Here is a 23323-nt window from a genome sequence, read left to right as displayed (position 1 = left end):
GTAGTTTCCTGACTATGTGCAAAGTTAGCCCCACACAGAGTGCATTACAGTAGTCAAGCCTGGAGGTTAGCAGTATATGTACCACTCTTTTAAGGTCATTCACCCCTAGAGATTTAGACTGAATCAAGATGAGACTCTCTTGTGTTAAATGTGCAACAGCAAGGAACATTTGATTTATCCTGGTCAACATCTCTTCAAGCATGAAACAAACACCCACCGTTAATACAGGGGTATCGATTGAACCAAAGTAAGCTCATAGGCTCCTTTCCACTGGGCTTATAACCTGCTACTTGGTTTCCAAGCTAGCAAGCGCAGCCTAATTAGCCCAATCAAAGCTTGCACACCAAAGGTAGAAGGAATAGAACATCTCCTACCTCTGCCCTTCATCACATAAATCTGCCCAGAGAAACCCTTCTAACTCCCCCCTCCCATCTCAAGTGTTTCCAAAAGGACAATAACATTCCTTTGTTGAAAAAGGGATTTCAGTGTTGATCACCACATTTTATTGAGAGTCTGGGAACCAGTCCAACAGCTGTTCCACTTTTTACCTGTGTGGAATCTTTGAGGGAATTTGAGATTTTTGTTCCAACTTAAGCTCTTTCTCCACTTAACCAGGTATATGGTTTCTCTCCTGTGAAGATTCTGTGATGGACAGTAAGCCTGACAACCTGAGTAAAACATTTTCCACATTGAAAGGCATTTAAAAGGCCTCTAAACTGTGTAGATTCTTTGATGCAATATAAGACTTAGGTTTTGACTATAGCTCTTTCCACACTCTGAGCAGGTATATGGTTTCTCTCCTGTGTGCATTCTTTGATGGTTAGTAAGCTTTAACTTCTTTTTTAATTTCAAATTTTTATTAACTTTTAACAATAATAATAACCATAACAATCATAATAAACACAATTACAAATTGACTTCCCGTGCACCTCTTTTCGTGATAACAACTATAAATTTTACCCTTATTATGATATTAATAAAAAGCACAAATTTAAACCTTCCATCACCATTAATCTACCCAACCTGCACTTCAAATTTCAAATCCTGCTGTAAGATCCGTAGTAGGAAAGTAATTCTTTAAATAAACCAAAAATGGTTTCCAGTCTTCCTTGAAACGTTCTAAGCTTTGATCTCTAGTCAGTGTTGTAAGTTTTGCCATTTCTGCATATTCCAAAGTTTTTATCAGCCAATCTTCTTTTGAAGGCAGTTCATTAGTCTTCCATTTCTGTGCATATAATATTCTAGCCGCCGTAGAAGCATACATAAAAAAAGTTATTTGTAGAAATTGCTCCTTGTGTTATTCCTAGCAGAAAGGATTCTGGCTTCTTAGGAAATGTCACTTTAAGTATCTTCTTCAATTCATTATATATCATGTCCCAATAGGCCTTAGCCCTCCCACAGGTCCACCACATATGAAAGAAAGTACCTTCAATATGCCCACACTTCCAACATTTATTTGAAACATTTTTCTACATTAATGCAAGTTTTTTGGGCGTCAGATACCATCTGTACATCATTTTGTAATAATTTTCCTTCAAAGCATAACAAGCAGTAAATTTTAAATCACTTTTCCATAACTTCTCCCAAGCTGCCATTTCTATATTATGTCCAACATCTTGAGCCCATTTTATCATAGTTGTTTTGACCAATTCCTCTCTTGTCTCCTCCAAAAGTAACAATTTATACATTTTGGAAATTAATTTATCATCGTCTTGACATAATTCCTTCTCAAAATTTGAAATCTGATCTTCAAATCCAACTTTAAGATCTTTCTTATACATCTCGTTTAACTGATAATACTGAAACCAATCTCTAACCACATTTTGCAATTCAGTTGAAGGTTTTAACTTACAATCCTTTCCATGAAAATACAACAGATCTCTATACGTACCCCCAGACATCTGCATATTTACTTCTTTACATGATAAAGCTTCAATCGGGGATAACCATAACGGAGTTTTTGGTTCCAGCCAATTTTTATATTTTAACCATACCCTCATTAACTCCTTCTTACATTGTGATTCAGAAAATCTTTATGTACTTTAGTTTTTTCATACCATAAGTAAGCATGCCATCCAAACCTTCTATCAAATCCCTCCAGATCAAGGACTCTAGGGTTTCTTAATGTTATCCATTCCTTTAGCCATGTCAGACATACAGCATCAAAATACAACCTTAAATCTGGCAAGGTCAGACCACCCCTTTCTTTTGCATCTGTTAAATTCTTAAAATTTATTCTTGGTCTTTTCCCCTGCCAAACAAATTTAGTTATATCCTTCTGCCATTGCCTAAAACAAGTCAAATTATTAATTATAGGAATAGTCTGAAAGAGAAATAACATTTTAGGCAAGACATTCATCTTCACCACTGAGATTCTTCCCATCAAAGATAAATTCATTTTAGACCATCTTTGCAAATCATTTTTCATTAAATTCCATGTTTTAACATAATTATTTGAAAACAGCACAGAGTTATTATTTGTTAACCATACTCCCAAATATTTCACTTTCTTCTCCACTTTTAACTCACTTATTTCACCAAATCTGTCTTTAGTTTTCTGGTCTATATTTTTAGTCAAAACCTTAGTTTTAGTCTTGTTTATATAAAATCCAGCCAACTGGCCAAATTGATGTATCTTGTCCAAGAGTCTTTCAATCTTATCCATTGGATTCTCTAAAAATAGCACAACATCGTCTGTAAAGGCTCTCAATTTATATTCTTGTCTCCCAATTTTGGGACCTTGTATTTCATCATCTTTTCTAATACTTCTACAAAGCACTTCTAAAACCAATATAAAGAGCAGTGGAGAAAGTGGACAACCTTGTCTGGTCCCTTTTTGTATTACACAATTATCTGATAGTTCTCCATTAACAATAATCTTGGCATATTGTTCCGAGTAAATAGTTTTAATTGCTCTAATGAAATGTTTACCAGCAGTTATTTCCTTTAATAGTCCCCACATAAACTGCCACGAAATATTGTCAAAGGCTTTCTCTGCGTCCAAAAAGATCATCGCCATCTCTTTATCATTATGTTTTCCATAATACTCCAATACATTCAAAAATGTTCTAACATTGTCTCTCAATTGTCTTTTTGTCAAAAAGCCAGCTTGATCTTCATGAATAAAGTCTCTTAATACCACTTTCAGTCTTCTTGCCAAAACAGCAGCAAAAAGTTTATAATCATTATTTAAAAGTGATATTGGCCTATAATTTTTGACTAATGTTAAATCTTGATCTGGCTTTGGGATTATTGTAATATTTGCATGTTTCCACGAATCTGGCATAGTCCCTTTTTGTAAGATATCATTCATAGTCCATTGAAGAGGTTGTAAAATTTGATCTTTGAGTAACTTATCATACAAAGCTGAGAGTCCATCCTGCCCAGAATAAGCTTTAACTTCTGACTGAACCTCTTTCCACACTCGGAGCAGGTATATGGTTTCTCTCCTGTGTGGACTCTTTGATGGACAATAAGTCCTGACTTCTGATTAAAGTTCTTTCCACACTCCGAGCAGGCATATGGTTTCCTTCCTGTGTGGTTTCTTTGATGCAATGTAAGTTGTAGGTTTTGACTAAAGCTCTTTCCACACTCTGAGCAGGAATATGGCTTGTCTCCTGTGTGGACTCTCTGGTGGTAAGTAAGTGTTGTCTTATGACTGAAGCTCCTTCCACACTCTGAGCAGGTATATGGTTTCTCTCCTGTGTGGATTCTTTGATGGATATTAAGCTGTGACTTCTGACTGAACAGCTTTCCACAATCTGAGCAGGTATGTGCTTCTCTTCTGTGTGGACTCTTTGATGGGAAGTAATTATTTCCTTGCGACGGAAGCTCTTTCCACACTCTGAGCAGGTATGTTCTCTCTCTCCTTTGTGGACTCTCTGATGGACAGTAAGCTGGTAACCCCGAATGAAGTTCTTTCCACACTCTGTACAGATATATGGTTTCTCTCCTGTGTGGACTCTTTGATGGGAGATAAGTGTTCCCTTCTGCCTGAAGCTCTTTCCACATTCCAAGCATTTAAAAGGCTTCTCACCTGTGTGGGTTCTTTGATGGACAGTAAGTCCTTCCTTCTGAATGAAGCTCTTTCCACACTCTGAGCAAGAATATGGTTTCTCTCCTGTGTGGATTCTTTGATGGTTAATAAGCTTTGACTTCTGACTGAACCCCTTTCCACACTCTGAGCAAGTATATGGTTTCTCTCCTGTGTGGACTCTTTGATGGACAGTAAGTCCTGACTTATTATTGAAGCTCTTTCCACACTCTGAGCAGGAATATGGCTTGTCTCCTGTGTGAACTCTTTGATGGATAGTAAGTCCTGACTTCTGACGGAACCTCTTTCCACACTCTGAGCAGGAATATAGTTTCTCTCCTGTGTGGACTCTTTGATGGACTGTACGCTTGTCACCCCAACTGAACCCTTTTCCACACTCTGAGCGAGTATATGGTTTCTCCCTTGTGTGGATTCTTTGATGGTAAGTAAGCTTTGACTTCTTACTGAACCGCTTTCCACACTCTGAGCAGGTATGTGGTATCTCTCCTGTGTGGACTCGCTGATGGACAGTAATCTTGACATCCTGAGTGAAGCTCTTTCCACATTTTGAGAATTTAAATGGTTTCTCTCCTGTGTGGACTCTTTGATGGGAAATAAATATTTCCTTACGACTGAAGCTGTTTCCACACTCTGAGGAGGTATGCGGTTTCTCTCCTGTGTGGATTCTTTGATGCAGAGTAAGCTGGTAACCCCGACTGAAGCTTTTTCCACATTCCGAGCATTTAAAAGACTTCTCTTCTGTGTGGATTATTTTATGGGAAATAAGCGCTGTCTTCCAACTGAAGCTCTTTCCACACTCTGAGCAGGTATAGGGTTTATCAACTGTGTGGATTCTGGGACATCTGCTCTGATGCGACTGACTAGTCAAGGTTTCTACATCCTGAGGGGTATTATTCCTTCGGCTTCCCTTGTGGCATTCTCCTGGGATTGGGATGGAATGCAAGTCTGGCCCTTCGGAAGGACTAGTCTGCCTCCTCTTCTGGCTCCTTTCGGTTCTCCTTCTCGCTCCATCGGCAGGTTTCTCTCCCTCCCTCCAATCACCTGAAGCAATAAAGAGAGGAACGTGGTGAGGGAGCAACAGAGTCTCACATCAAGGAGCAAGCCAAGCTGACTGCTGTGAGGAGACAAGCGTGCCTAAGAGGCAGTGGAAAGGCAGCTCCTGCTAGAATTGAACAGCCTCCATTGCAGGGGTGGGCAAACTGGGCCCTCTGGCTCTTGCTGAACTACAACTCTCATCACCACCAGCCACCATTTTTCCTTTCTGCGGAAGATGGGAGTTGTAGTTCCAGAGCAGCTGGAGGGCCCACTTTGTCCACCCCTTTCTAGTGAGCGGCATCAACTGGTAGCCACTTGCTCCACGAGATGCATTTTCCACCAGTTGGACACCCTTCTTTGGATGGCTGAAACCTCTCTCTCACCCTGTGGATAGAATCACTTCAGCTATTCCTCGGCCGTCTTCCCTGTCAGATCTTTCCAATGGGTGACATTCAGCCTGAGGAAAGGCTCTGCCGGTGAGAACAAGCAGGAGGATCTGCTTGAGAAAGATGCCCACCACACAGATAAGCAACTCCCTGTTGATCCCTCTCCTTCCTCCAGAAATGCGCCCTCCTTTTCATAGGGACATAGGAAGCTGCTTTATATTGTGTCAGGCACTGAGTATTGTCTACACAGACTGTCAGCAGCTTCTCCAGGGTTGCAGGCAGAACACTCTCTCTCAGCCCTCTCTTTGAGATGTTGCCAGGGAGGGAATCTGGGATGCTCCTCAAAGAAGCCCCATCCCCAAAGGGGAATCTGACAGTGCCCCTTAAATTTTCCTTTATAGGCCACAAATAGTTTATTTGTCTTTCTATACTGTCTAGTCACTCTCAAATAGTACAATAAGGACCTACGCACATCTAACGTGTGCAGCACGAGAGCAGTATCTCCTGCATTTCCTGTTCTCCTCCGTGGCAAACACATCCACAGATGGTGTCCCTCAGCGATCGAAAATTTGTCTGACACACTCCTGTCTGATTTCCCACTCGTGTCTCTGGCTGGTTTGAGTGCTTCAACTGGTCTAAGAGGGCGCTTTCCTCAGGGTTGGGGTTTCCTTGTCTGAACTGGGGCTGAGAGGGTTACACCCTGCAGATCTGTGATCGCTGGAATTCTAAAAACGATCTGGTTTCTTTCCCTCTGAAGGAAGAAATTCCGTTCCTAAACTTGAGCTCACCTCCTGGCTGGAATAAGGTCTGGAGGAGAACTGGCCTTGTGTTCGCAACCATGCCTTGTCCCTTGACTAAAGAGAGTCCGCCCTGGGTTGCCTTTGAATGTGGGCACTCCCAGTGAGCACAAAGAAATGTCAACCCTGAGGAAAGCGCCCTCTCCCCGTGTCCGACATCACCACCCAGTGTAGTGGCAACAGGTTCACGAGGCAAGGGCTGAAGGGAGCTCACAGTTGGGTCAGCTTGGAAGAGGAACTGGTGGAGGTTTTGCCATTCGATTGAGGGTTTCAGGAATGTGGTCTTGTAGGCTCTGATTGCAACCAAACACCTTTTTCTTCAAATTAGGAGAGTATCCAAGGAACATTGTCCAGCCACTGTCATCCCCAGAGTGCTTTGCTACAGACTGACAAGAGCAGACATTTCTACGTTCATCCAACCATCAGCCGAGGCCAGGAGGGAGGCTTACCCAGCAAGGCCAGATGCCCAGAAATCTCCTCCAGGACTTCCCTGTGCAGAGCCCTTTGGCCTGGATCCAGCAGAGCCGCCTCCTCCTCGGAGAAACACACAGCCACCTCCTCAAAGCCCACAGACTCCTGAAAAGAGCAATACAAACAAGAAGGTTGTACATGACATGAGCAATACAACATGAAGGTTGGTCATGTGACCCAAGGTGCTTAACTTGGGGAGAGCTGAGGGGGGAGGCAGGGTCGACTTACCTTCCCCACCACAAGCGGAGATGGACCAGGGTGCCAACAGTCACATGCTCACTGGAGCGGCACCGCTTTAGTTGCCTGAGGTGGGATTGGAAGGAGGAAGTCCTACCTCATCCCACAATGCCCTGTGTGGGCAGTGGAAAGGCCGCCTGCTACAGTGCAGAAGGGCTCCTCTCCCTGGCCGCTCAGCAGTCAGGACTCTATGGTACGCCATCTCTACGGGACATTCCAAAGCTGTACGTCTCACGGGAGGGACTGGACTAGACTAATCCTGGGAGAGGACGCTCTGAAGGACATGTCAGCCAAACGCTGCCTGGGCAGAGGCAAAAGTGTCCAGCTTGTAGTGCTGCGTGAATGTCGATCGATTCTTCCAAGTCGCAGCCTTGCATATCTCATGTAGAGGAGCGTTTGTAGAGAACGCAGCGGATGCAGCTGCCGCTCGAGTGGAATGAGCTGTGATCCTAGCTGGGGGTCACAGTTGTTGGGATTCATATGCCGAGACGATGCAGGCTCGAATCCATCTGGTGATGGTAGCTGAGGAGACCACCTCACCCATGGAGACTGGTAGGTATGAAACGAACATAGTCTCAGATTTCCTAAAGGAAGCAGTCCTCTTTATGTATGTTTTAAGGCAACGCCGGACATCCAGCTTATGCCACAGTTTTTCTCAGGCATGCAGAGGGCGTGGACAGAAGGTAGGTAGGAATATGTCCTGAAAGAGATGGAATTTTGACAGGACCTTAGGTCTGAAAAAGGGGTCCGGGATGAGGCGGACAGAGTCCTCTGCAAACACACAGAAAGATTTATGAATCGACAAGGCCCGTAGCTCTGACACACGTCTGGCGGTAGTGACAGCCACCAGGAAGGCTAGCTTGAAGGAGAGCATTTTGAGAGAGATTGATTTGATAGGTTCGAAAGGTGTCCGCTGCAGAGCCCTGAGAACGGTGTGCAAATCCCAAGAGGGAAAACAGTGAGATGTCGGAGGCGATAGCAGCGTCGCTCCACGGAGGAAACGCTTGAGGAGGGGATGGGCAAGCATTGACCTGCGAGAGGTGCAAGCAATCAAGCCGATCAGTGATGCTGCTTGTCTCTTCAAGGTGTTGGGCTTGAGCCCCTTATCCAGGCCCTCCTGGAGGAGTTGTAGAAGGTGAGTCATAGAGGCCGTGCCCTTCTTGATATGATGGCGGGAGGACCAGAGTAGAAAAGCTCTCCAGGTGCATTGGTATATTCTGTTAGTGGAGGCTCTGCGTGAGGCCAGGATAGTAGTGGTGACATTCTGGGGGAGCCCCTCCTCTGCTAGGATCCTCCGCTCAGTCTCCATACGGCTAGCTGAAACCAACTTGGATCTGGGTGGTGTACTGGTCCCTGAGATAGGAGATTGGGGGAGACTGGGAGGTGCCAAGGTTCCGCGATACTGAGATGGAGGAGCTCGGCAAACCAATGGCGATGGGGGCAGTGGGGTGCCACCAGTATCACCTCTGCCTTTGAGGTCCTGATGCGTCTGAGGAAGCGCGCTAGGAGAGGGATAGGTGGAAAGGCGTAAAAGACTCCCAGAGGCCAGGTTGCGGACAGGGCGTCTGTGTCCTCCGTGGTCGGGCATGGAAACCTTGAGATGAACCTCGGGAGTCTTGCGTTGATGGGAGTTGCGAAGAGGTCAACCTCCGGGGTCTCCCACCTGTGTGCCAATTGATCGAAAATGTGGGGGTGAAGTGACTACTCGCCCGGAAGGAGGTCCTCTCGGCTGAGCCAGTCCGCCAAAGAGTTGAGGTCGCCTTTGACATGATGTGCTGTGATGGAGAGGAGGTGTCCCTCCGCCCACGAGAGTAAGAGGGTCGCCTCTTGATGTAGTGATCTGGACCGGGTGCCCCCCTGTCTGTTCACCTGGGCCTTTGCCGTCGTATTGTCTGTCTTCACGAGGACATCCTTTCCCTGGACTATGTCCTGGAAGCTGGAGAGCGCCGAGCGGATGGCCCTGAGCTCCATCCAGTTGATGGAATGCTTCTGCTCCGACGGAGACCATCGGCCCTGAGCGGAGTGTTGGAGACAGTGGGCTCCCCATCCCCTGGTGCTGGCATCCGTGGTTACTATCAGGGGTGGATAGTCCATGTATCATTTGCCCTGCAGGATGTTCTGGGGTACCAGCCACCAGACGTACCGGTGAAGGAAGCGTCAGCAGAACTGGCCTCTTTAGAGATATGGCTGTCTGGTGAGGCAGGAGAAACCACTAGAGGTTCCGAAGATAGAACCTGGCCCAGGGAACCGACTCGAGGGTGGCGACCATGAGGCCCAAGATTCTTGTGAGAGACATCAAGGGTACTGCATGGGAGTCCAGTGCCTGTCAGATTTATAAAGTCAGGAGTAGAAATCTGTCGTGTGGGAGGAATAAACAATCCTGGAGAGTGTCGATTATAACTCCGAGATGGCGAACGCAATGTGTGGGGACCAGTTGGCTTTTTTGAACGTTGATAATAAAGCCGTGGCACTGTAGAGTGAGTAGGGTAGTCTGCAGATCGATGGAGGCCAGTGTCTTGGAGCGCGATTGCAGGAGAAGGTCATCTAAGTACGCAAAGGCCCTGATCCCCCGCAGGTGAAGGTTCCCCAGGTGGGGGGCCAGGACCTTTGTGAATACCCTGGGGGCTGAGGACAGCCCGAAGGGAAGGGTGGTGTATTGATAACCGATGCCCGCATACTTGAATCTCAGGAGGGATCTGCTGTCTTGGTGGATCGGGATATGGAGATAAGCCTCCTTCAAGTCCACTGATGAGAGAAGATCCCCATGATGTAGGGATTCCGTGATGGCTCTGAGCGTTTCCATCCAAAACCTGTTGTACCACACCCACTTGTTTACAAATTTTAGGTCCAGCACTGCTCGGAATGAGCCGTCCCTTTTTGGCACTGTGAAGAGAATAGAGTAAACGCCCCTCCCCACCTGGTCCTGAGGAACCCGCTCCAGGGCTCCGATCTCCACGAGGTGTCAAATTGCGCGGGTCAGATTTGAGTGTTTGGTAGAAGAGTTTGAGCGTGGGGTAGGTAGGAATCTGGGGGGAGGGCGGCCTCTAACTCTATTCTGTAGCCTCGCTCGATCACATTGAGCACCCATTTATCTGTCGTGGTCTGCTCCCAGGCGTGCAGGAAGGCAGAAAGGCGACCTCCCAGGAGCGCCTGGCCCGAGTCATAGCTGTTGCTTGGACTGTTTTGCCTGAGAGGAAGGCTGTCTATTTCCCTCGGTTCTGGCGAGGAAACGCTGCCCGTTCCAGGTACTTCGCTGCTGCTTGAGGTCCCGATCCCGGGGCTTGTAAGAAGTGCGAAAGGTCCGAAAGGACTGGAAGGATCGTCTGAATGCTGGCTTCTCCTGTTTGCGGAGTGCGGAAGGCATGGTCTTCCGCTTGTCATCGAATTCTACAAGGACTTCTTGAAGGGCAGCCTCCCCAAAGAGTTCCTTGGCGTCGTAAGGTACCACTGACAGTTTAGGCTTAGAGGTGGTGTCCGCTTGCCAGCTTTTAAGCCACAAATGCCTCCTTCCCACGACTGATGCGGCAGAAGCCCTGGAAGAGAATCTGATGGGGTCGAGAGTGGCGTCCGCCACAAAGGCTTGGGCCTTCTGCAGCTTAACCAGCTGCTGTCTAAGGCGGGGAGAGACCATCTGGGAGTCAGCAAGGAGGTCATCGATCCAGAGGAGGCTGGCCCTGGCGGCCATGGATGCTGCAGCTGACGCCCTGGTAGCGTAAGAAGAGTTGTCATGTACCCTCTTCAGGGCCATTTCTGCTTTCTTGTCAGATGGATCTTTGAGGGAGACTTCCCTATCTCGCGGCAGCAGCGAATCTGAGACCAGCTGGGCCACTGGTGCATCTGTATTTGGCGTTTTCAGGAGAGATGCTGGTTCCTGTTGAAGCGAGTAAAAATGCGCCGCCACCGCCATGGGCTTGCGCACCAAGGCGGGTAAGGCCCATTCCTCCCTAATGCTTTCAATGAAACAGTCAGGCAAGGGGAGAAGCATGTCCTTAGGTTTTGCCTTAGGAAACACTAAGTCACCCTTAGAAGCGGGAGTAGAGTCAGGTTGGATCTTGGATTGCAAGCCTATAGTTGTAAGGATTTTAGGGCACAGAGGCGGGGAGGCAGCAAATGGAGACCCCGCGGTGGAGGTTCCCCCCTCCCCTGGGCAGAGCTCACCACATTCTGAAGAGCAGGCGCTGAGAGAACCTCCGCTGCAGCAGCCGCGTTCTTGGCGGGCTTTTCAGGGCGGGCGCCCTCTTGGAGCGCTGGGGAAGGCACCGCTTCCATGCTGGCCTCTGCCGGCGCTCTCCTCTCCCTCTGCAGCGGCAGCGGGTAGATGATCAGGCTCCCTGCTCCTGCGTTGCTCTGCAGAACCCGGGGAGGAAAGGGCTCCGCCATCTCGCCCTGGTTGGAGGAGGTCTGCTGAGCCGCTGGGGGGCGCGTTCCGGCACCCAAGGGCGGGAGATGCGCTGTGGCTGGCTCCCCTTCGGACGGCACTCCGGCAGCCGGTATGGGCTGTAGTGGAAGGGACGAACCGGGAGCTCTAGTGACCTTTGGAAAGTCCCTCTTCGGCTTCCCAGCAGGAAAGCAAATATGCAAAGAGGTTCCTGAGAGCTCCATGGGGGGCGGGGGAGAGGAGGGAGAAGCGGGGAGACAAACAAAGGAAGGATGATCTTTCTTTCTTTTTTAAGCAGGAGAGGTAAGCAGAAGGAAAAACAAGCAATAGTGGGCACAGAAAATCAGCAAGGAAGAAAGTTGTGGGAGGAAAAGGCTATAAAACACGGAGAGAGGGAAAAGCCTGCCTGAAGCTACACAGAACTGGGCAGGGTCATCCTCCTCAGCCCGGGTCTTTCTTCAACTAATTAACTTAAGTCCTGCCCCTGGAGCACGTGATGAGGATAACCCATAGAGATGGCCTTGACCCCAGCAACCGAGAAAGAACCCTTCACGGTAAGACCAATGTTCCCTTTCCCCCTGAGTAGGAGATCCTCAGGATGGGACGTGCCCAAGCTGAAGACACTAATCCCTGGGATGGGAAGGATGTATTCAAACCCCTTGTCAAAGCACCGTGCGCTCCAAGGCTGCCTGTGCCGCTGAGTGGTCAGAACCTTAGAGTGCCTAGGGGAACGGAGCAGCGGAAGGCCAGGTGGCTGCTGCCCTGCAGATCCCCGATAGTGGGATGGGCTGAAAAAAGGCCCCAAAGGTAGCTGCGCTTCTGGTCGATCGTGCTATGAACCGAGTGTTGAGATCCGAGTAGGCCAGGCGAATGCATGATCCGATCCTGCCAGTCGAGGTGCCTTTAGAAACTCTGTCCCCCAAGGAGGAGAGACGGAGAAAGACAAGGAGGGTGTCGGACTTGTGAATGTGTCTGGTGCGATAAACGCCAAGTCCTGGGCCCATCAGGCTTGTGCCACAATCATTCCCCTGGCTGGACAGGGGAAAGGCAGAATGAAGGAAGAACGTCAACTCTGGATCTATGAAGGAGGGAATTAACATTTTGGGAGGGAGGTGGTGTTCAGGCCATGATGCACTGCATCTAGCTGGAAGGTGCAATAGATATTCTGTGCCAAGAGGGTGCCTAGCTCAGAAAACCTTGAGCCAAGGTAATAGCTACCAGGAAGAGGGCCTTATAAGACAAGAGCTTCAGTGGACTGGTAGCAATGGCCTCGAAGGAGTCCTTTGTGAGAGTGTTTAGGAACTCAGTTGAAGTTCCAGGCCGAGAACGCCCGACTAGAGAGGAGACAGGTTTGTCGCTCCCCCAGGAATCTGTATGAGTGTGGGCGCAGGGTCGGATGGCCCATGTCAGTGGAAGAAAAAAGGGGCAGAACCGAGGCCAGTGAGGAGACTTGGTGCCTCAGGGTGCTTGGTTGCAGGGGAAGGTCTAGGCCGGCCTGGAGAAAGGTGAGGACCTCAGGAACCCCTGTGGGGAGTGGATCTCTCTTTGTGAGATCAACCCTCTGCGGAAGGCGAGCCAGGAGGCCTGATATATTCAATTGGTTGATTGGTGTCTGAAGCCGGAATGGTAAGGAAGGTTGAGGACTGGCATGAGTTGGGAAGATCAGGAGTTAGTAGAGGGAAAGGGGGGGAAAGGATGGAGGAGGGGAAAGGATGGAGGGATCCAAGGCTTGTGGGGAGGCATATTACCCAGATCAGAGGCTTGAGAACGGTGGAGCTTTCAGCTGAAGGGGAGAAGCTTTTGGCTGGAGACAGGAGCTTTTAGATCAAGCATGCAGTTTGCTCAGAGCACGGCTCAACATGGCTGGGGAAGTCTTGACTTCTCACTTCGCAGCAGAGGTCACAAACAGTCCCTTCTCCCGTGGAAAGAGTTCCTGCCTCTAGCCCCGCAGCTTGGGTAGCAAACCCTTGGATTGCTCATGAGCAGATCTTGCTTGTAGGCCCAAGATTGCTTGTAGGCAAGAGTCTGCCTGTAGGCACAAGACTCCTGTAGGCAAAAGACTGCCCATCTGCCATGTCCAGAGACTCCGTCTTATAGTGGTTCCATCCTTTGATGTTCATTTGAGTCACAAAAGGCGTCTATTGTCTTTTAAAGATCAAAATTAGTTCAGGGTATTTGGTCGGTCCAGGGTAAACAGGGTCTCTTCTGTTAGCAGAGTATTGTTCTATTGTCATTCCCCAAAACAAATCTATATCTTCTCCTGCTTTGTTCCAAGAATGATAAAAGTCAGGAGTTAGTGAAAGAGTTAGTTCTATTTGTGTGAGACAGCAATTAAATTACTTCTTGTGTACCTCTATCTAGTGTGTAATTATAACAAAAGAATATTTAAAGTAACATCAAAAGGCGTACATGTGTGAGGCAAGTTAATCAACACATTTGACTAAGGCAGAAGCATCCTGTCAGTGAGGTAAGGGGCTTACTGGACAGCAGGTTAATTTCAGCAGTGTGAGACTGGTAATTAAGCCTGACCCATTGTGTCTCTTGTGAGTTCCACAAACACTGATAACCAATGCTAGATTTCCCCTGCCTTTACAAATCATTTACCAGGCAGGCAGTCATGAGATCTGGGCATCATGTTCACCTCAAGTTCAGGCATTTAATTGAACTCTTAATATAAAATGAAATCAGACACAGGCCTGAATTCCATATACTTCTGGGTTGGTACCTCTGGGTCTAATGTTGGGGTGCCCAACAGTGGGAGGAAGAGGAGAAAGAATCCCTGCGCCTTCTCTTGGTTTTGCATGGCAAAAAATCTGGGCATACACCAACCACACTCATACAGAGGGGAAAACCCCCGAGCCATGGGCTGGGTTCAGGTGAGGGTGAGAACAACCCCTCCATCGTCCACCGCTCACTCTGTTGGGTGCCTGCCTGGGCTTGGGTGCCTGTCCTGGAATGACTTGGGAGTCACGCGGGTCCCTGTGTGTAAGGGGTGAGGCCCCCGCAGAACTGCCAAGGGCCCTGCCAGGGGAGTAGCAAGCGGGGCTGTAGGTGGCTCAGTGGTAAACGCTTATATCTTACAGTGCTCAGTCTCCCATTCAAATGCAAACCAGGGTGGACCCTGCTTAGCAAAGGGGGGAAAACTCATGCATGCTGCCACAAGACCACTTTCCTCCCACTGCTCTGAAAAAACCCACGCAGCCTTTGAGAATCCTGGGTGAGAAAAGGTCTTTCCTTACAGCGGTAAGTAAAGAGGCTGAGGCTGTGCGCGGAGCGTGTGAGCGATCCATCATGCAGCGTGGAGGGAATGCGCGGACCAGCCGGGTCCCCCTCAAATGCTGAGGCCCCAATGGCCGGAGGATGAGACGCCAGGATAGTGCCCAATGGGCTCTGGCCGTCTCCCTCAAAGTGAAGGCGCTTGTTTGATTCAGCCTTCCACTTGGCGCCATTTGGTTGCTTTCGCTTCTGATTTCCAGCCGGCCGCCCGAATCAACAGGCACTCCCTTAAATGTACGTTGTGCCCTTTCAGACGCTGGAAGGACTCACTCAGGCCGGCGCCTCTATTTCTTGGCGTCCACTGCACCTGGACCTCTTGGGGGCTTTGGCTAAGTGCCGCCCCAAGGTCCCCGTCCCCATTGTCTGAGCCACGGCTGCAGTCAAGGGGGAAGCTGAAGCAGTCATGCTGGGCGAAGGCGCGGCAACAACAAGAGCAGAGAGAACACATGCGCAGCTGAGAAGCCTGAGCCTACGACGCTGAGCCCTGAAAGAGTTCCTCTGAGTGAGCGAACTCCGAACTCCATTGTCCAGCTGACCAGGACCCCTCCAAACAAATGCAAAGACTTTAGTAAGTAGACAATCAAGCCAAATGCAAGCTAAAAGAATTAACTTGAGTTGGAAATCTTATCCGATTGTTGTTTTTGTTTGTGTGTTTTGTTTTTGGCTCCGAATAGAGGCAGCTCCCTTCCCCACCCTTGCAGACACAAAGCGGAGAGGAAGGGGGGAGGGGGAGGGATATCTTAGAGAACCACCAGGCAGGCACAGTCCGAAGAGTTGTGACTCCTGTCTCCCTCAATAGCCAAGAGGCTGGTCATTAAGGAGAATAAATAAAACGAACTGAAGAAAAGGCTTAACTGCATGAGCTCTCTCCTAAAACGTCCTGTCCCGAGCAAGACAGAACTGGAACTGGGGTTAGGAGGACGGAGGAGGCTACACCCACAAACAAGTCACGTGGTCCAGTTCTGTCTCGAGCATGTTCAGTTCACACCCATCCTGAGGATCTCCTACTAAGGGGAAAAAGGCCGCCTGCTACAGTGCAGAAGGGCTCCTCTCCCTGGCCGCTCAGCAGTCAGGGCTCTATGGTCACCACTCCTGGCGGCCATTTTTAGAGTCCCAATGGAACATACAGCCGGGCAGTGAGGGAGGAAGTGTGCACATGACCTCCTACCTCACTTTGAGCCGGGGTTTCCAAGGGGGGTTACCAGGAAGAGGAGCACCGGGATCAGGAGCCATCGCAGTGCTTCTCACCACCAGCCTTTCCCGGGCTAGCACTGCCTTACCCAGGAAGGGCTGGTCCTGAGAACCACCGCACTGTATCTCCATCAGTCTTGCCAGAAAGAGGGAGGCTCAAGGTTCTCCTGGAGGACCCAACATTTCCTCTATGGCTTTCACAGAAGGGAGCCCCTTTGACTGAGGCTCAGTGGGGTCCAGAGAGAGGCGAGGGCTGCTTCTCTCCCCACCCTGCCAGGGATTCTTCTCCTACCTGATCTGGTGAGTGCACAGCAACAGTTTCCACTCCACCACCAAGAGGAGAAGGTCCAGGAGGAGTCGCCAGCGTCATTTCACTGCCTAGAAGTGGGAAGAGAGTTTGGGCTTGAAGGGCATTTTCCATGGAATGGCAGGAGTGAAATCAGTCTGTCTTCCTGTCACTTCAGGGCTCCATGCAAAGCTTTGTGTTGGAGCTCTACTCAGGAGGCTCAAGAGACACATCTCCAGCACACAGGCTCAAGGGTCACCCCTTAGCAGCCCTGGAGTTTCTCAAGAGAGAAGAGCCAAGTCGAAAGACACCCTATGACTCCTTACCCAAGCAAAAGACGCAGCGGGAAATGACTGGCCTAGCAAGCATGAAGTTGCCACTTTGAATTCCCGCTGGTATGTTTCCCAGACTATGGGCAACACCTCTATCAGGCAGCAGCGAGATAGGAAGATGCTGAAAGACATCATCTTGTACTGCGCGATAGGAGTCCATGGTTAGTCCCTCCTTTATTCTACCAAAGACAACCACAGGGCTGTCAGGAGTTGACACTGATTCGACGGCACACTCTATCTTTATCCTTACCCAGCGCAATGGGGCCTCCGTCTCTCTCCTGCACAATCCCTCTAAACAGCAGCTTCTGACAGGTCACCCTCTTGGAATCTTGGAGCTCAGGGGCTGCTTGGGCTAACATCCCATCTGTCTGGAACAGGAAAAGGCGGCTGTGGGGGGCATTTTTGAAAAGGCATTTCCATGCCTCAGCTCCAGTTCCAGAACCCTCTGGGAAGCCATTTCAAAGAAGAGGCATCCCTGGGAACAACCTCTCCTAGTCCAACCCTCACAGCCCAGAAGGTCCTCTAGAGGGATTCTCAACGTTGGGTCCTCAGATTTTATTGGACTTCAACTCCCATAATCCCCAGCGGCCATCCCTCCCATAATCCCATATAACTGAACCCTAAGCCTGGGGAGATCAGAGTTCAGATGATTTCTGCATAAAACTAAGCAAGTGACAGAACTCATGAGGACAGCGTCCCACACACTTCCAGCCCCTTGAAACTATCAGGATGAAATGCTCTCTCACCTGCTGCTCTTCCTGCTTCTTCTCCTCTGCCTGGCTCAGGAGGAAACCTTCTGCCAGGGCCACCGCCTGCGAACTGGTCTCCGCTCTGCATTCCCTCACCCAGCTCTCCATCTCTGGGGGCAGGATGGTCAGGAACTGCTCCAGGATCACCAGGTCCAGCATCTGAGCTTTCGTGTGTCTCTCTGGCTGCAGCCACTGCTGGCAAAGGTGGTGGAGTTGGCTGCAAACCTCTCGGGGCCCATCAACTTCCTGGTAGACGAACCCTCTGAATTTCCTGACCTGGACATCTGAGCTCGAGGTGTCTCCTCCCAGGATCTTCTGCACAGTTCTTTCCCAGAATCCATTATCATTACCAGACTGGGTGGCTGGAGGGCCTTTTTCTGTTCCCTTCCCTGATCCACTCTTTGCTGGGCTTGGCACATCCATGGTCTCTCTAAGCTCAGCTTAAGCTCCCATCACATCCAAAAGCTCTTCTTCCTCTAATGCTACTTTGCTGCCCAGTTCAAGAAGAATGTGATAAATCCACCTCTTAGTCACACAAGGCCAAGGCAAGTTTAATGGTGCTTCAGAAAGTAATTGTCATTCCCAGACAAGCATATAGTTCACATTCATACCCCAGGGTCTCCCTGAGAAAGTGTGGAAGAAAAAAACATGAAGAATCAGACAGCATCAAAGACCTACACCGTTTCATCTAACTCATATTCAGGAACAGTCCCTACTAATTTCTAAGTTTTTAGGGTTTGGTTCATACAACTGAGCCACACATGGAGATTTTATTTATTGATTTATTTATTTATTTAAGATACCTATACCTCGCCCCTCCAGTATACTACTGCTCGGGGCAGCTCATAACAATAATAGATAGACTATACAATCAAAGTAATAAAACTAACCAAACTGAGTAAAGAAGTTAAGGGTCAGGTTAAAAACCACAAGCAGTATTCCTATTCAAATTAAAAGCTATGTTAAAAGCTAAAAACGGAAAAGTATAAGTACTAATGAACCTACCAGATAGAACCAAAGATGGAGCATTAAAAAGCCTCCTTAAAATGTGTGTGTTTAGTGCTTTTTTAAAACACTGAGGGAGGGAGCATGACGAAGTTCTTCAGGGAGGGTGTTCCAAGGCCAAGGGGCCACAACTGAAAAGGCCCTGTCTCTAGTACCCGCCAATCAGATCTCTGGTAGTGGGGCCATGAGCCGGGCCTGAGAGGATGAACAGAGGGCCCTGGCAGATTCATAGGGGCGAACCCTGTCTGACAGGCACCCCTGCCCCAAGTCGTGTAGAGCTTTAAAGGTCAAGACCAGCACCTTGGATTGAGCCCAGAAGTGGACCAGTAACCAATGAAACTGCCGCAGGATGGGTCCTCCAGTCTGGAATACTCAAGTGTCCATTGTTCTCCTTCGTTTTACAATCAAGAGCCTTTCTGTGCAATCCCCTTATTCATACTTGCTGGGATGCAGGATTCCCCTATTTATGGATTTCAAACAGTGTCTTATCCTGAGTGAGATGACTGCTCCATCACGCCCAGCAGTATGGATTCCTAGTGGTGGTCAGGGGTAATGGAAGTCTTTCTAAGGTCAGTACATTGCAGATCTTTGAATCACTACTTCTCAGCACCAATTGCCACCACCCCTCATATTTTCCAGTGCCCAATAGGGGGACAGCTCAGCTCACCCACCACAATTCCAGGGTAAGACCTTTCAGCCTCAAGACTAGGTTAACCTCTACTCTTTCAGATCCTCGGTGCATCCAGCTCAATCTTCTCTGGTGGGGCTCCTCCAGGGGTCATTGGGGACATCGGAAGCTTGAATTGCTACAGCTAGGAGGGGGGATGCATGACATCACTGCCTGCCATGGCCCCTCCCCTGGGGGAAGAGCTAGCCCACCCACCAGAATTCCAGGCTAATACCTCCCAGGTTCAGGGCTAGGCTAAGCTTCTTCTCTGCTAGGGTTACTAAAGGAAACGTTAGGAACATCGGAAGATGCATTCTGCTGAATCTGACCCTTGATCGATTGGGCTCAGTATTGTCTGCACGATTTCTCAGCATCAATTACCACCACTCCTCATATCTCAGTGCCCAATAGGGGGACAGCCAAGCCCACTCACCAGAATTCCAGGGTTATACGCTTCAGCCTCAAGACTATGTTAACCTCTACTTTGTTGACCACTGGTTGCAATGAAGGCCTTGGAAAGTATCTCTAGATGCCATGATATGTCTATACCTACAAATATTAGAAAGAACCATTCAGAGCATGGTTTTCCCTGTGGCACTCTATGGATGCGAAAGCTGGACTTTGAAGAAGCAAGACAGAAAACGTATTGACGTTCCTGGACTTTGCTGCTGGAGATTTTTGAGACCACCAGCCAGGAAAACAAACAGATAGATACTAGAACAAATCAATCCAGAATTTTCACTCGAGGCACAAATGAACAGGCTCAAAATATGCGAAGACCCAGCTCCCTTGAGAAGTCCATAATGATGACCCGCAGCAGAGAATCTATCGATGTGGTCGCTAGGAGAGGACACGGACCTGATGGCACTCAATCAATCAATGTTTACCACTGAGCTTTCGGCAGGCAAAGCAGAGCTCTTCTTGCCGCCATGAGAAAGATCTCTCTGACATGATCCCAGAGGCAGACTCGCAATCAGGGTGGGGCAGGCAGGGCACGTGCCCTAGGCGCCACTTGAGGGAGGGCGCAAAAATGCCACTGACTGCCCTGCCCCACCGGGAGGGGGGGAAGCCTGGCTGATACCGGGTGGGCCAGTGCAGCAGCGAGAAGCTTCCCTCGCCTTGAGTCATGTGTGCCCGAGAGCGAGGGAGCCGTCGTCGTCTTGGTTTGCATTGCGCCCCCTCTCCAGGGCTTAACTGCAATGGGCGGGGTGGAGGAGGAGGAGACGCAGGGACGACGGCAGCCGCTGGCTCCCCCTCACTCTCGGGCACACTATTCTTGTTGAGCAGCCCGGAATATGCCTGGTCTCCCTTCCTCAAAGACGCGCTTCCTCCCCAGCAGCAGCCTTCTCTTCTTCGGCTCTTCTCGAGCCCAAGGCAAGCCCTCCCCGCACCAGCCTAAGGCAGGCAAAGGAATCCCATCTCCTCCCCCACACACCCCAACACACTGGCACCTGTGACTCCCCCTCCCCACAGGGAAAACGCCCCCTTTCCCGCCGCCAAGCTTGACCAAGAGTTTCTAGGGACACTCCCAGGGGACTTCTTCCCAGGGGACTTGCTGATGAGTGGTGACTGCTTTCATGTTTTTAGAGCTCCCCAGAATATTAGAGGTCCACCTTTAATGGTTGTTTTTTATTTATGAATTTATACTATGATGTTGAATAGTACAGGGAGTGCAGTGTGCTCTATTCTGACAGAACAGGCAAATATTGATCATGAAGTAATGAACTCAGTTTATATTTATGCAGTGATAACAAATTCTGAAACCGATTTTTTAAAAAAAGAATTCTAAGCAGCTTTAATGCATTGCTGTTTTGGACTGTGATTTGATCTTAGAAGGTTGAGAGCTAATGAATGTGGGGATAAGTTCTCTATTCAAAAGGGGCGGGGGCAGTACATTTTAAGAGAGCATGGTATTATATAGATTTAGTCTTTCTGGTCTTGGTCTGTAATAAATGACAATTACAATATGGATTCAGTATTGTAATGCAGAAAAACATTATTGTGCTGGAAATGCACTGTATATGACTTGCAGGGTGGGGGGAATCATTCAAGAGCAACACATATTGAATATTTCAAGGACTTCCATGTAACACATTGCCTTCCTTAATAGTTACTCAGCTTAAATATAGAAGTGCTGATACCATAACATAATTGGTTTGTTTGCAATTATAACATACCAGTATTCCTCTATAACCCAATTAGGTAAGCAGTCATGAAACTTATATAACAGGGATGTGCATGGTCCGGACCAGCACCGAGGGGGGGTCTCCCTTTAAGGGCAAAACTTACCCCTCCCGCCGCTTTCCCCCACCGGCGCTGAAGCTGCCTGCCAGGTCTCTGGGGCACTAACCAGTCCGGAGGCCATGTTGGAGGCCTCCGGACTGGTTCGGATTTGGACCGGACCGGCAGTCTGGCACCGAGGGGGGGTCTCCCTTTAAGGGCGGGGGGGTAGAACTTACCCCTCCTGCCGCTTTTCCCCCTCCGGCGCTGCAGTTTAAAGTGAAGGTTTTGGGGCGGCAGCGTTCTTTGCTGCCGCCCCTGCCCCCGTCGTCGCCCGGCAGTCTTCCTCTGAGTAGTACGCATGCACGCGCCTGTCGCCGCCATGTGCACCACCTACGTCACACGTGTGCTGCGTGTGACGTAGGTGGCGCGTGCGCACCACCGTGTGCGCATGCGTGCTACTCAGAGGAAGACTGCCAGGCGACGATGGGGGCAGGGGCGGCAGCAAAGAACGCTGCCGCCCCAAAATCTTCACTTTAAACTGCAGCGCCGGAGGGGGAAAAGCGGCGGGAGGGGTAAGTTCTACCCCCCCCGCCCTTAAAGGGAGACCCCCCCTCGGTGCTGGTCCGGAATAGTCCGGACCATGCACATCCCTGTTATGTAAGGAACACCATATTGATTAATTTTGATACCTTCAACACATGTACAGCAATACACTTAGCATCCTTTTAGTGCAGACAATGTCCATTGCTGTGGAGGGTGTCCACGATCTTTATATAGTGTTTGTAATGATATATTAAGCCCATTTAATGCTAAAGCCAATAGCACCACTAAAGTACATGCCACTATGTGACGGGGGAAATTCATAGCAGCTGTAATGTAAAATGCTACATAAAGTCAATATATAACATATAAATATAGCAAGAATGGAATTTAAGTAATAATTGTAGCAATCAGATGTACTAAAATACTGGCATCAATTCACTTCTAACTCATTCTCTAATAATCATTCAAACAAATCCATATTTCTCTGTGCTATTTGTATTAAGAGTAATTACCTCGGAACAAGGTAGTTCCTAAGGATGACTATTTCTAGGTTTAATAGTCTGAGGTCACCAGCTCCTCCCACCTGGTAATGAATCGTCAGGAAATACTCAATTCTTTAATGGTTATTGCTTGAAGGTCAAGACAGATCACTTCAGTAACTAGTGTAATATTGTGTTGCATCTTCGTACCTACACTTTAAATGCTATAAAGGTAGGCAGTGCCATAATTTGTAGTTGAAAAGATTTGTCCATTAACGAGCTTAACTTGTATTTTTGAGCAGATATTATGGTAAAGTTATCTGAAAGATGGGTGCCAGATGTTTGGGGAGGGGGCTCAATGTCAGTGCTTGCCCTAGGCGCTATTTTCCCTAGATACGCCTCTGCCCAGAGGGAAGCCGGGCTAGAGAGCTCCTTCTACGGAGCTACCCTCTCTCTCAGTCCAGCTGTCAATGAGTCGTCTTCGCCAGGCCGGCTGCGACATGGAGAAGCTGCCAACCAGGGACTGATGCAGGAGGGAGTCCTGCCAGACTGCTGTCTCTGAGCGGCAGCCCCTCCCACTGAGGGCTCCCTCTCCTCCTCCTCTGCCTGCCTGTCACGGCCTTGCCTGTCGGGTCCCCTGAGAGGGAGGGGGGGCTCCCTTGCACCCCGGGTCCTCCCTTCCCTTCTTGGCACTCACCGGATTCTTCTCCCCAGAAGCTGCTGCTGGTGCTGCTGGTGAGAAAAGCCAGACGGGACGGGAAGTTCCTCCTTGCAGGGCCAGCCTTCCGTCTCAGCGGGCTCTCTAGGACGCGCAACTCTCTTCCTTTGCCCAGCGGTCCTCCAGGCAGAGGGGAGGGGCCACTGAAGGGGAATCTAGCTCACTCAGGCAGGGGAGAGAGGAGGGGGTGGAGTCGAGAGCGTGAGAGTCCCGGGGCGGGGGGTTCCTTGGATGGCCCCGGCTGCATAAGGTCGCTCCCTGCCACGCCCCTCCTCCTCCTTCTCCTGGGCGGGGAGCCTTGGCGGTTCGGGCGTCAGAGCAGCAGCAGCAGCTTCTGCTCCCGCTTTTCCCTTGCTGGAGGGAGGGCAGGCGAGATGGAGGAGGAGGCGGGAGGGAAGGAGGAGTCTCCAGCCAGGGCCAACCCGGGTTGCTTTCTGACCTTCCCGCCTCATCAGCACTTTGGAGACAGAGCCACGCCTGGCCCAACTGCAGGAGG

The 23323-nt window shown here is 49.4% G+C and overlaps 1 protein-coding gene across 3 annotated transcripts; it reads right to left on the bottom strand.

Moving 5' to 3' along the window:
- Positions 1-835: 835 nt before the first annotated feature.
- LOC128341955 (zinc finger protein 345-like) lies at positions 836-22944 on the bottom strand. 3 transcript variants are annotated; one of them, XM_053288660.1, is made up of 7 exons: positions 22143-22247; positions 17190-17815; positions 16694-16811; positions 16118-16203; positions 6722-6848; positions 3778-5095; positions 836-3712 (listed from the first exon to the last, which is right to left on the bottom strand). In XM_053288660.1, exons 2-7 carry the CDS (start codon positions 17613-17615, stop codon positions 3310-3312), a joined length of 2478 nt encoding a protein of 825 aa, XP_053144635.1. In that variant the 5' UTR covers positions 17616-17815; positions 22143-22247; the 3' UTR covers positions 836-3309. The 3 variants fall into 3 exon arrangements, with proteins under 3 accessions (XP_053144635.1, XP_053144633.1, XP_053144634.1); XM_053288658.1 differs by lacking the exon at positions 22143-22247 and adding an exon at positions 22807-22944 and having other exon boundaries at positions 836-5095; XM_053288659.1 differs by lacking the exons at positions 16694-16811; positions 22143-22247 and having other exon boundaries at positions 836-5095; positions 17190-17418.
- Between the last annotated feature and the right edge of the window lie 379 nt (positions 22945-23323).

This window comes from Hemicordylus capensis, chromosome 2 (genome assembly GCF_027244095.1).
Source record: "Hemicordylus capensis ecotype Gifberg chromosome 2, rHemCap1.1.pri, whole genome shotgun sequence".
Classification (NCBI taxonomy): Eukaryota; Metazoa; Chordata; class Lepidosauria; order Squamata; family Cordylidae; genus Hemicordylus; species Hemicordylus capensis.
The sequence above is the reverse complement of the archived record's forward strand: the minus strand, read 5'-3'. Positions and strand labels throughout refer to the sequence as shown.